Source organism: Arvicanthis niloticus, chromosome 2 (genome assembly GCF_011762505.2).
Source record: "Arvicanthis niloticus isolate mArvNil1 chromosome 2, mArvNil1.pat.X, whole genome shotgun sequence".
Taxonomy (NCBI): Eukaryota; Metazoa; Chordata; class Mammalia; order Rodentia; family Muridae; genus Arvicanthis; species Arvicanthis niloticus.
The window spans coordinates 65,237,845-65,250,745 of NC_047659.1; the positions used below are offsets into that span (position 1 = coordinate 65,237,845).

The 12,901-nt window shown below is 49.0% G+C and overlaps 2 protein-coding genes across 11 annotated transcripts in view; one reads left to right on the forward strand and one right to left on the reverse strand.

Moving 5' to 3' along the window:
• Arhgap1 (Rho GTPase activating protein 1) overlaps positions 1–3,667 on the forward strand; it is a 22,582-nt gene extending 18,915 nt beyond the window's left edge. For all 6 annotated transcript variants that reach the window (XM_034493964.2, XM_076929264.1, XM_034493963.2 and 3 more), the window contains exons 8-14: positions 125–223; positions 586–693; positions 777–853; positions 1,046–1,123; positions 1,546–1,674; positions 1,882–1,985; positions 2,127–3,667. In XM_034493964.2, coding sequence (XP_034349855.1) covers positions 125–223; positions 586–693; positions 777–853; positions 1,046–1,123; positions 1,546–1,674; positions 1,882–1,985; positions 2,127–2,315 — 784 coding nt within the window. In that variant the 3' untranslated portion in view covers positions 2,316–3,667. The remainder of the gene's footprint in view (positions 1–124; positions 224–585; positions 694–776; positions 854–1,045; positions 1,124–1,545; positions 1,675–1,881; positions 1,986–2,126) is intronic.
• A 3,438-nt stretch (positions 3,668–7,105) lies between these two features.
• The window catches only part of Atg13 (autophagy related 13), a 34,986-nt gene continuing 29,190 nt past the window's right edge, over positions 7,106–12,901 (reverse strand). For all 5 annotated transcript variants that reach the window (XM_034494880.2, XM_034494881.2, XM_034494882.2 and 2 more), the window contains 4 exons: positions 12,663–12,740; positions 12,169–12,285; positions 11,577–11,705; positions 7,106–9,055 (listed from right to left, as the gene is read on the reverse strand). In XM_034494880.2, coding sequence (XP_034350771.1) covers positions 8,978–9,055; positions 11,577–11,705; positions 12,169–12,285; positions 12,663–12,740 — 402 coding nt within the window. In that variant the 3' untranslated portion in view covers positions 7,106–8,977. The remainder of the gene's footprint in view (positions 9,056–11,576; positions 11,706–12,168; positions 12,286–12,662; positions 12,741–12,901) is intronic.

Below are 12,901 nucleotides of genomic sequence, written 5' to 3' on the forward strand. Positions count from 1 at the left end.
TCATGAACCCCTCACACAGCAAGAGATACCCTCGGTGGCCAGCTTGGGGTGAAACCTGTCTGCAGGGAGGGCCAAGGCCAACTATGAGGCCCAGCCTGACCCAGATCCTTCTGTTTACCTCCAGTTTCAAGTTTGGACGGAAGATATTCTACGTGAATTACCTGAGTGAGCTGAGTGAGCACGTGAAGCTGGAGCAGCTGGGGATCCCTCGCCAAGTGCTCAAGTGAGATGCTGGCTGGGCCTATAAGCTGGGTGTGGGGCGTGTACTTGTGGGTCCACTGGCTCAGTTGTGTGGTTGTGTTTGGGAGGCATAGTAACCTGGATGGGAGTAAGGAGTCTGGAAAACCCAGGGAAACTGGAGAAAGGCAGTTGACATCAAGATCCAGAGACATATCAAACCCCATTTCCGTCACAAGCTGTTGACTGAATTTCTTTAGAGTGTTTTTCACTGTGTTACATCAAGTGGGACTATTTTGAGGACATAGAAAATAATCCATGTAAAAATCACACAGTAAAGACTTGATAAAGTTGGCTACAAGACTATAGAGCCAGAGGACCTGAACCTTGTTCCATCTGCTCCCCTAGGTATGATGACTTCCTCAAATCCACACAAAAGAGCCCTGCAACAGCTCCCAAGCCCATGCCGCCACGGCCCCCCCTGCCAAATCAGCAGTTTGGGGTCTCATTACAGCAGTGAGTATGCTAAAGCCAGGCAGGCCTGGGCTGGTGGGCTGGAGCAGCATGCAGAGTCCCAGCTCACCCTGTTGCTCCCACAGCCTCCAGGAGAAAAACCCAGACCAGGAGCCCATCCCCATTGTGCTCAGGGAGACTGTCGCCTACTTGCAGGCTCACGGTGAGTGCCATGCAGCCCAGGGTCTATTGATCTGCCAAGCCTCCTTGTCTCCCAGCTGCCCTTGAGAAACTCTGGGCAGGGCATAGGAAAGTATACTCCCAGTGACCTTTCTTGGAACTCCAAGACTGATAGGGTAGAGAAGAGATCCATCCTCCAGAGCGCTGAGGCTCACCAGGCCCCCTTGTTTTCCAGCTCTCACCACCGAGGGCATCTTCCGGAGGTCTGCCAACACCCAGGTTGTACGGGAAGTGCAGCAGAAATACAATATGGGTGAGTGGCTCAGACCCTAGAGCTAGTCCAGACTGTGTGTGTGTGTGTTTGAGAAGATGAGGCAGGTTGTGAATGTGAGGGCTGTAAGCAAGGTCCCAGATTTTCTTCTTGCCAGAAGTTTCTGTGTCTTTGGGCGTGACCACATAGGTCCTATTTCTGCCTGGATGTTCCAGGCTTGCTGCCTCACGTTCAGAGGCTGAATGAGTTCAAGCTCATTTAGAGGCAAGGAGTAATTGTCATGTGTGACAGTGCTCTCATGTTCTAGGTGGTCTGAGTCTACATCCCGTGTTACAGAAGAGGCAGATGTACTAGGGGATCCTGGGAAAGGGAAGCTTGTGCAATGGACAAAGACAAAGTGAGGCATGGTGCCTGCAGGCCTCTGGCTTGTCTAGTGTTCTATCTTTCCCCCCTCCCCCATGAAGGGCTGCCCGTGGACTTTGACCAGTACAATGAACTGCACCTGCCAGCCGTCATCCTCAAGACATTCCTTCGGGAGCTTCCTGAACCCTTGCTAACTTTTGACCTCTACCCCCACGTTGTGGGCTTCCTCAGTGAGTTCTCTTTCCTCCTCAGCTATGTAAATCCTTTGGAACTGAGCTGTGTGTGTGTGTGTGGCTGTATATCTGTTCACTCTGCCCCGCACGCTTGTGGGTCTAAGCTGCTACCAGGAATTTCAGTTGGGGTTCCCTGCAAGGCTCATATCAAGGTTTCCAAAGCTAGTCCTATGCCCTTGTAACCTAGACGTCCATTCTTCACAGATATTGATGAAAGCCAGAGAGTGGAGGTGACACAGCAGGTTCTCCAAACTCTGCCAGAGGAGAACTACCAGGTGCTTCATTTCCTGACTGCCTTCCTGGTGCAGGTGAGTGTGATGTCCCTTGGCCTCCACTGCTCACCTGGTGAGGGAGGAGATGTTGTCACTGCTTGGATGCTCTGGATGTGGTTGCTGGGCATAGGAGGCAGGGGGCCATAGATTCTAGCTGTAGCACCTCTCCTTCCACAGATATCTGCCCACTGTGACCAGAACAAGATGACCAACACTAACCTGGCTGTAGTCTTCGGCCCTAACCTGCTCTGGGCTAAGGATGCTGCCATCACTCTCAAGGCCATTAATCCCATCAACACCTTCACTAAGTTTCTCCTGGATCATCAAGGGGAATTGTTCCCCAGCACAGATGCCCAGGGGGTCTGAGCTCAGCCCCCACCTCCAGCCCCTTTTCTGGCAGCCCCAGTTGGACTTGTCCTCCTGGCATTAACCTTATTGGAGTCTGGGGCTCCTGCCTAGGGAGGGGCTCTGAAGCCCCAGGAGATGGAAGTTGGAGCCCACTAGCTGGGCAGCCCCACTCTCCCCTCTGTCCATCCCACCTTACTGGCCCTGGAGGCCTCTGTTACCATGAGACATTTTCTTTGCCTTATACCTCTCACTGCCTCTCTGGTTGCTGGGCTTGGCTCTTCTAGGATTCAGCCCCAGTAAACCTTTTCCTTTTTCCTGCCTGTTTCCCTGGCAATTGTAGAATACATTACTGCCGGCTGTGCTGGTAGCTGGGGCTGGTCCTTTCTTTCCTGATTGCTAGGAAGTGAGCGTTGACCTGGGTGCAAGTTCCCTGTGCCTGCCCTACTAACAGGGATGACAAGACCAGAGTTGGCTTGTCACTTCGGCCTCCTGGGTCTGTTCTTCCCCAAGTGGTACTGCCCCCAGAGTCTCCTATTCCCTCATTTCTGCCACTCATGGCACCTTGGATAGCAAGACACAGAATCTGAGCATCTATTGAAATAGTCCTGTCCACTCCCAGGGAGAGCTGTAGTGTCTGGTAGGATCAGTTACAGCAGTCCCATACCTTCCCTTCGTTCTCATGTGCACAGATCTTCAGCCAAAGGCTATGATAGGTCTTTCTGTTGTGGAATCACTTTGATCCCTATTCTGCCTCAGGACCCATGGTGGCTCTCACCTTCTGCCTGGGGACTCTTGGAGAGTCAGGAACTCAGAAGCCCCTAAGACTGACAGAGGTTTTACTAAGAGATCACCCTGCTGGGTAGGTTCTAGCAACTCCCTTAGGGGAGTATGGTGGCCACAGGCCCTCTTGTCTTTCAGAAAGCCTGAGCCCCAGAGATGATTGGTAGCGTTCATTCTACAGTGACCCTGCCCTTCAAGTGTGACCCAGGTATGACAGCTCCAGAGATGGTACTGGGTACTGTGGGATCTGTACTGACGATCTTGTAGATGAGGCTGGGCCTGACCTCACTGGCTTTCCTGCACCACTGTTATATCAGGTCTCACGTGCTGCTGTCAGTCCCTGGCATCACACCTGACCCAGCCTGGGCCACTCTGCTTTTGCCCACATTTTTGTATCAAGTGTTGCTACACTCCATTTACTGAGCCTTTTGGACCTCTTATTTTCCTCCTACCCCGGCCCTGTCAGTGTGTGGCTGTGGGCGCTCTTACTGTGAATCCAGTGTTCACATATACCATGATTTCCTTGGCACCAATCATGTATTTTACTGTTTGCACTTTTTGTATTTCAATAAAAATGTAAATGAAAAATACACATCTGGCTGTTTAGGAAGACCCTGAAGTTCAGAACCAGACAGGAAGTGTGGTGTAGTTGAGAAAGAGAGCGTTAGGAAGTCCTCAGTCCATCTGCTGTTTGCTTAACTTTCTTGAGGAAATGTGAACAAACCTGTACTCTAGATAAAGCACTAATGAATATCCAAAATAATTAAAAATAAATCAATCCAAGTCCGCTTGAGGAAGGTGACCCCGAGAAGCTGCGTCACAGAGGCCTCACACCTCTGTGTGGGAACTGCATAGGCGGCCCCTCCGAGACTGTCTTCATCTCCTATACACTTACGTCACTGCCTTCCAAGAGCTCATGCAGCTGGGCAGGATTATATATAGTGTGCAGGTGTAGGCTCTCTATTGAATGTCTAATGACCTTACCTACTCCTGTACCCTACTTCAAAAGAACACGCACACACACCTCGTGTGTGGGTGTGAATTGTTTTTCCCTTCTTCTTTTTACGTAGGTCCAGAGGAACAAGCTCAGGTTGTCAGACTTGCACTGCTAACACTTTACCAATTGAGCTACCTTGCTGAAGGTCTGCCTAGCCCCAAGGCTCTTCCTTGTTGGAGGTCTCATGCATATAGTGACAGCTGCTCTGATTAAATAGTAAGGGCTGGGAGTTAATGCTTGGCGCTGTTCCAGAGGACCTGGGTTCAGTTTCTAGCATCCACACAGCAGCTCACAACTCTCTTAACTCCAGGTCCAGGAAATTCAATGCCCTCTTCTGGCCTCTGTGGGCAATGCACACATATTCTACACAGACATACATCCATAAATGTAAAATTTAAAAAAAAAAAAAAAAAAAAAAAAAAAAGAGCCATGTTTTGCCTAGAAGATGGGGCTTCATGGTTTGTTCCCTTCCTTATTCTGAGTGGGCACTACCTTCTGAGCATCCTCTAGTCAGAAGTACCAAATCACCATGTTTTTGTACCTGCAGCATTCCAGCTGCTTACCTGTGCTCTTCAGGACCAGCCAGGGCCTCTTCTCCCAGCTGATTGTGAGGGGAACTTAAAGGGAGAGAACTAGAGCAGACTGGTGGGCACTGGGATGGGTCCTGTTGTCATATTAGGGTTTGAATATTTTTGTGTTTTTGAGAAGATATCTAGCTATGCGGCCCTGGCTATCCTAAAACTATGCAGATCAGGCTGGCCTAAAACTCAACAGAGATTTGCCCACTTGAATGTTGGATTAAAGGCATATGCCACCATGCTCACCCTAGGCTTGAATCTTGACTCTCTTACTTGCTCTTACCAGTAAGATTCAGGATTGGTTCCCAATTAAAATTTTATACACACACACACACACACCACACACAGTTCTTCTAAGTGGTAGCTTGTGCCCAGGGGGCAGAGGCAGGTGGATCTCTGTGAGTTTGAGACCAGCCTGGTCTACAAAGCTAGTTCCAGGAGAAACCCTGTCTTAAAAAAAAGTTCCTCTGATGACCAGAAATAATGTCTTAATGTCTGTGGTAAAAGACTAACCTCATGTGGCAGCTGGCTGGGGTTCACATTTACCTTCCTTTCACCTCTACAGTCTACAGAGAGGCTAGACTCTCTCCACTCCACCCACGGCACAGGATGTGAAGTCTGCTGCTCCTTCCCTATCTTGCCTAGATTTTGCTTTTTTTTCCCTTTTATGTGTTTGTGAGGGTGGGGCATTGAGTCAGGGTTTTTCTATGTGTAGCCTTGGCTGTCTTGTAACTTTGTAGACCAGGCTGGCCTTGAACTCAGAGATCTGCCTGTGTCTGTGACACCATACCCTTGCTTGGTTTAAAATGGTTACTTTCAGACTGTTTAAATGCAAGAATGTAGATCTTATCCCCAAAATTGGAAAAAGGTTTTGAGCCTGGAATTTAGAGGTCTGACTCTTACCTCCCAAGTGCTGGGATCAAAGGCATGTGCCACCACACCCAAGATGATAGATCTTATGTGGGTTGTTTTTTAGACATGGTCTCACTATGCAGTCAGATTGGTCTCTGTTGTGATTCTTCTGAATGTCGTGAATGTAAGTGTGAACCATCACATTTGAATGTGTTTTGCAACTTGGAGGAGGTCCAAATTTCACAGTTGTCAAGGGCAGTTTCCAGATACCTGCCTATTGCCATCAAGAGGTTATGGTGGCCCAGGGTGGGCCTGCTTTTCCTGTTTTGGGCAGAGGCCGCCTAGCCAGAGCCTCGGGTTCCAGCAGTGTTAAGATAATGGTTGTAAACACTGGCCCTGAGCTTCAAGGAAGCAGTTTGATTGCACAACTGTGGCCTTGATTCGGGCGCCTTGAGACACAAGGCTTTGGTGATTTAACTTCTGGTTAGCAATGCTCGGCGGTAGGCTGGATGACACTGGAACTGTCTGAGGCAGTGATCCAGGAAAACAGCAGAGCCAGAGCCAGGGAGAGCTGTTTACTTGTGTTGGGATCCTGGCAGGGCCACTGCAGTTACTCAGGTGCTAGTAAACAAAACCTTAGCAACAAGGTTTCTCAAGCAAAGGATGTTTTAAGAATCAGACACATTTCTGGACATGGAACAGCCTAGAGACTCCAGCCAAAGGTGGCTCACCAAGGATGTTACTACCATTTCTGACCCAAACTGGGACATCTGTGTTGTTTGGCTGTGTGCTCAAGTGTTAAGGTCTGAATCACATGCAATTTACAAAGGCACCCAGACTTTACTGGCAAAGTGGGCTGACTCCATTCTCTTCAGCTCTATTCTTAGGCTTAGAATTCTCTGATGGTCCCACTGTTGTCCTTGGGCTGGACTTAACTCTGGGGGTGCAGGGGAATGAGCCTATCGACAATTATCTTTTGACTTTTACATCCAGAACTATCTATACATTGGCTCTGCAATGTGCACTAGGAGGTAGACTTGTAGCCATAACTGGGGTGCACATGTGTATGTCAGACCTAATTATTGCTGGGCTCTCCTGTTCTTCGGCACTCCTGAGAGTCCACTGCCCTTACTGGAATCTGTCAGCAGAACAAACTTGGCACAGGCCATGCCTCCCCACACTTCCCTCACTTGCTCAGCCAACCCCCACCCCCCTTTTTTTTTTCAACATCAGCCACTGTTCCTTGTTGCATCCTCTGCGGCTGTCCTTCCCTCTGGGTATGCTTGTACTGCTACTGCAGGGAGGGTGGTGAGTATGCCATGTAAGGGACAGAAAGCTGCTAACAGCAGCCCACCCTCGAAGGAGATTTTACAAGAGCTCTTCACTGAATGTTCAAACACATAGCCCTGTCTTGGGGAACAATGCAAGGCTCTAGAGAGCCAAGGTTGTTAGGTATTTGATCAAGTCTCAAGACTGAAGCAGCCCTGAGACGCAGGACTTTGAAATGCAGGCTCCACCCTTCCCTCCTTATGAAAGCTGATGGAGGCTCAGTGATGCAGAGGTGGGAATGGTCACGACATTTGGAATAGGAAGCTATGAAGTACAGAAAACTTTTTATTGGAAATCTCTTGATTATGTTTCCAAGTGTAGCTCTCATTTCCCGACAGAGCACTGGAGGGGCCTCACAGCCACCTGGTCCCAGCCCGAGCTTGGCTGCAGTTGGTCTAGAGCCCATCTCTTCCATTGTGTAGGCCTGAAGGGCACAGGCTACCTTGAAGGATGCTCTGCTCAGCTTCCCTGGCCTCTTTCCTAATAATCTGGGACATAAAGGCTGCTGTCTGCAGAGGCCACTGGCTGAGCCCTGCAAAGAACCTATGCCCTCACCCCCCTTCAGTGCTGGCTCTGGGGGGTAAATAAACCTGGTGTAGTAGGCCACGAATGTGCCCCAACCCAAAAGCTGTAATGGCACTTGGCTACCACCGCTGGGCACATTTCTCTGTGGCAGCAAAAGCATGCACAGGGGAAAGGCAGATTACTAACAAGCAGTTGAGAGCCACCTGCTCCAATGCATAACAGCTGCTGCCAGTGAGGATCCAGGGACAGAGGAACAGGGCAGGCTGGCAGAGGCACTTGACTTACTCAAGCAATAATACCTGAAGGTTTAAGTCAACCATAAGCTCAGCTTTGGTTTCTCAAAAGGGAACCAATCCAGCTTGTAAACCAGGGCCATGTACAGACTCTGGGATTAGAGGGAGGGAGGAAGAGCTCCCTAGTCCTGCTCCAGGCTCAGGGACTCGAGCAGCAGGATGCACAATGCTCCCTTGGGCACCATGTGCAACACAACTCTGAGGAGTCATCACACTGAACATACCCGAGATTTCCTGGGCTGCTAGAATGGAGCCAGTCAGTTTACAGATGCTGTGTCAGGAGAGTATACTCAGCAGGAACACGCAGAGTGCCAGCCAGGGAAGCCAAATGCCCGCACAGTCCCAGACACGCAGTTTGAGGGGGCTATTTTGCCCTTGTTGAAACCCATTCTTGATCTCTCCTTAGATGTGACAGGAAGATCCTCAGAGCATCTGCACAGGTTCTGAGGAATCTTCATGGGAGGCCTACATCCAGAAGAAACCCTCCTCCTTCCCCAGTGGAACTGCTAACCCCAAACATACTTCTATAAAATATTTGATTTCTCTGAAAGTAATAAATATTTACCATGTTCTATATCCACGCAGCAGCGATTGAGGGAAAATGAGGAGGAAAGAACCTTTCTGTGACTCTCAATAATGAATTCTAGAAACAGGCTAGTACAGCCTTTGGGAGATGGTGGCTAGCTTTGGAACACTTGTCATTTTAGGCAGATTAGCCTGTCATATTGTCAAAAGCACAGGCCCAGGAAGGCAAGGGATGGAATGGGGGAGATGGAGAGGAGAAAGAAAGTGGGAGAAAGAGAGTGAGTAAAAGACAGAGGGAAGGGAAGGGGAGAAAGAAGGGAGGGAGAACGGGGTGGTCCAGGAATTACTGGTGACACTGGGCCCTCCTTTGCCTGGCTTGGTCTCCTTGCTTTTCTTCCTCTTTCTGCCTTGCCCAGTGTCCCAGCCACCAGCTGGAATGTCAGGTGATTAACGGTAAGGGCAAGCAGGTAGGGGCCGACATCAGGGTAGACCCAGGCAGAAGGCTGGTAGCAGGAAGAACAGATGACACCCTTTGTGAAGCAGCTGAGGACAGTCCTTGCTGAGGCTCTGTTACAGCCAGCTTTCAGCTCCACAGCCAGAGTCTTCCCCAAGTCTGGCCCTGGGCCTGACTACTGCTATGAGTCTCCAGGAAGTCCAAGAGCAGGGACTTCTAGGTCCCATAGGGGAACCACCCTGTCTTTCACCTGGCCAGAAACAGCATGAAGGCTGGGAGCAGCTGAGGAAGAGGAAGTTCTCTGCTGGGCCCACAGAAAGGGGGTGCCGCAGACACTTGGGACACTTTTACTGTAGGGTTTCGACAAAAGCATCAAATTCTCGGACATTCTTCTCATGCACAGCCAGCTTCTCTGGTAAGGAGTCCTGTAGCAAGCAGAAGACAGGGGCTTATTCTAGACGGCCTTGAAGAGGCAGCCAGTCAATCTTCAGTGGAAAAATCAAGAAAAAGAACTGGGCAGTGCCAGGCTAACTAAAAGGAGGGCAGCTGAGCAGAAACTGGGCTGAGAGAAGGGACAAGTCCAGGGTGGGGGTTGTGTATGTCACAGAAGCCTGATGAATTAAGTAAACCACAACTCATAAGATAGGTAAACAAAGCCAAAATCATGACAATGGGAAAATAAAGATGAAATATCCTTTGTATTCACACACACACACACACACACACACACACACACAGAGAGAGAGAGAGAGAGAGAGAGAGAGAGAGAGAGAGAGAGAGAGAGAGAGAGAGAAACACTAGAATCAAATTGGATGGGTTTTTGTTTTTGGAGACAGGGTTTCTCTGTGTAGTCCTGGCTGTCCTAGAACTCACTTTGTAGACCAAGCTGGCCTTAAACTCAGAAATCTACCTGCCTTTGACTCGCAAGTGCTGGGATTAAAGGTGTGCACCACCACTGCCCAGCATTTTTTTTTTTTCCCCAGACAGAATTTTCTGGGCAGCCCTGGCTGTCCTGGAACTTACTCTTTAAACCAAGCCTCGAACTCAGAGATCTGCCTGCTTGTGCTTCCCAAGTTCTGGGATTAACAGTGTGTGTCCCTCACCCCCAAAACCCTGCATCTTTAGAGTTCGGTGAACCCAGGAAGTTTTAAAAGGGGACTCCCCCCTCCCTGTACTTTGTGGGTGTCAAAAGGCCCTGGAAAAGTAGGGACAAGGTAGCCACTGAACCTTTAAGGCTGATACAGGTCCGTGGGAGGTCTCGATACTTGAATCTTTAGACTGGCTAGAGGTATGGGGTGCTGAAAAAGAACCAAGAAAAAGACAATCCCACGCTGCCAGCCTATCCTGAACACCTGGTCCTCCCTGGAGGCTGCTTGCCTCTTGATCAGGGCTAAGCAACAGAACTACACCAGCATGCTTTAAACTGCAGGGTGACCTTCCACAATAGGGTTAAACATATGGGACCTGGGAAAAGTTGGTGACTTTAGACACTAAAGTGGCTTGGATACCTGAGGGAAGTCTGGGAGTCACTGCCCAGGTGAAAGGCAAGCCTCAGCTAGCACTGACTAAAGGGTCACAACTGGAGCCCTTGGACCTTGTTTCTTCTAAGTACAAGCCAGTTATCAGCCAGCTAAGCTCAGGAGCTCCCCACTTCAGGATCAAATCTTTCTGGCTGTTGCTATAGGCAAGTCACTCAATCAAAAGTATTACCTTCTGCAATAAACACCTATTTTATAAGACTCATGGTGAAGCACTTAGCTATAGCTATGTTTTGCTGGATGGGGTAGGGGTGAGGTGTGCAGTTCAGCTGGTAGAGTACTTGTGTTACAGAGGCAAGGCCCAGGGTTTGTTCCCAGTTAAATCAGACAGACAAGACAGACAGACAGACAGACAGACAGACAGAAAGACAGTGTGTGAGACTATGTGTGTTAGTTTGGTGCTTACACAGCCCCATTTAAGTTAAGGACAGGTGTGGGTGCACACTTTGAATCCCAGCAGAGGCAGGAGAATTGCTAGGTTTGAGGCCAGCCTGATTTATATAGTGAATTCTCAGGCAGCCAGGGCTGTGAAATTCTATGAGAAAAACAAACACCCCAATAATACTTAAGTGTTCTCTCCTCACCATTATTGTTGGGCATGGCTTTCTGCTAAATCAAACCAAGAGCATTTCCCAGGGCCTCAGATTTCTGCAGGGCACACAGTCTTACCCCAGACAGTGAGACTTTGTCATCTACTAGCCTAAGTGCCCAAGTTTGCAGTTTGTTCAGGGCACTCTTCTGCTCTTCATATGCAGGAAATAGGAAATGCCTTATGCAAAGTCTGTCTCAGGACATACGGTCCAGCATATAAGAGCTGAATGCAGAAGGAAGCCCTCCAAAGGAAGACAAGAATGCTGACCCTTACTCAGGACCAGCATGTTCCTCTGTCCAGTATGTGGGTGTCAGCCTGGCAGTAAACAGCAGGCCCAGCAAGTGTGAGCAACAGTAAGAAAGCGCAGAAGAGAGCCGGTTGTGCGGCTTCTGAGTAAAAGCACTTATTGTGTGATCCTAGTAACAGAAGTTTGGTTCTGGAAACCCAGGTAAAGGCAGGAGACAGCAACTGTAGAAAGCAGTCCTCTGACCTGAGCTCCACACAGATGTTGTGGCATATACCTGACCCCCTCCTGCCACATCACATGCACAAACACAGTAAGTATTTTCAAAGTGCTGTGAAAAAGAAAACCAAGCTCAAGGCAATTTAGGACAACTGCCAGGCACCATGGACTTGTAAGTGTGATCAAGGGTGAAAGCCAACTAAAAAGACTCCTTTCCTCTTTCAGCAAAGACAGAAGGCAAAGGGCAGGATGGAATAGCAGGAAGAAAGTTCTAGACTTGTAGCACAGGAGTGGCTATTAGATGAGGATAGGGGTCTAAAGGAAGAGCCCTGGGAGGGAAGGGGTTTCCTTACCAAGTCTTCCGCCATAGACTGAGCTCCAAAGTCTATGGAGAGGCTGCTCAGCTGAGGGGGATTCTGAAATTCACGGTAAAAGGTCCCCAAGTCCATTGGAAGAATGTCGTCTTTAGAAAAAGCTGGTTTCTTTTAAAAACAACACAAACTAAGGTTAGTTCATCTTTGAACTATGAAGAGTTTTTAAAAAAAAAAAAATAAAAGAGTTAATCTATACTCAAGATTCCTTTTCAGGAATTAGCCAAGAAGAGTGTCTTCTAGGCTCATCTAAGGGGGAGGAGGAGTCTTTGCACCTTGCTTGTCTAGACTACGATCTAGACCTGATGCTATTCCTCCCCCTTGGTTAGGCTTATGTCCTAGACCCTTACTTAGACCCTTCAAACTCCTCCCAAGGAAAGGGCTTTTGGAAAACCCATCCAAGTTGAATTTCAAGCAAGACATGACATTAAAAGTCCTCAGGCTTCCAAATGTTTCCCTTTGTAGCCTGTATACCAACCCATCCTGAGGTAAATGGCTTGTTCACAGGTAACAGATTCTTCTAAATTTACTCTCCTGAGACCAGCAAAGATCAAGGGTGGTGACAGCAACTTACAAAGTCAATCATAACAAAGTCGTCATGTGTGTTGCCACTGCTGCCCCCGCTGGAGCCATCTGAGTGCAGGCTGCCATGGAGGGGAGATGTGGTCTCTGGGGAGTCCGGGGGATTCACCTAATTCAGAATAGGCAGAGTCAGTACAGACTCCGTGAGTAGAATATGGATCACTGTGAGCTACCTAACAGTTATGGTAGAAATATACTGCTGACGAGGGCATGGAGGTGCATGCTTGTAATTCCAGCACTCAGGACGCTGAGGCAGGAGAATGTCAAGTTGGGGATTTTCCTGGGCTACACAGAGTTCCAAGCCAGCTTTATCTTTGTAACAAGCCTCTATCTCAAAACGGGAAGTTGGGGGAGGAGAGGAAGGGTTGAATTTGAATGCTGGCTGCAAATCCATTAGCCACAAATCCTGGCTTAATCCTGGGGAAGACTGACTGCTCAAGAAGGATGACCACTGTACCATCCACTGGTGGTCACTGGAGGGCTCACCATAGGATCAGCATCCTCCAGCTCCAAATTCTTAGGAGCAAACATGGCAAAGGGTATGTCCAAACTCGTCAAGGTCACCTGAAGAGATAAAAAGAGAGACGTGTTCCTGCCTTTTCCGCCCCTAGCACACGTTTCTTACAGGAGGACAGCCTGGAGCCTAAGCCGACCATGCTATCCTGGCTTCCTTGCCTCCCTGTCCCTATCAAATGTGTTCACAGCAGAGGATTATGGGACTATGG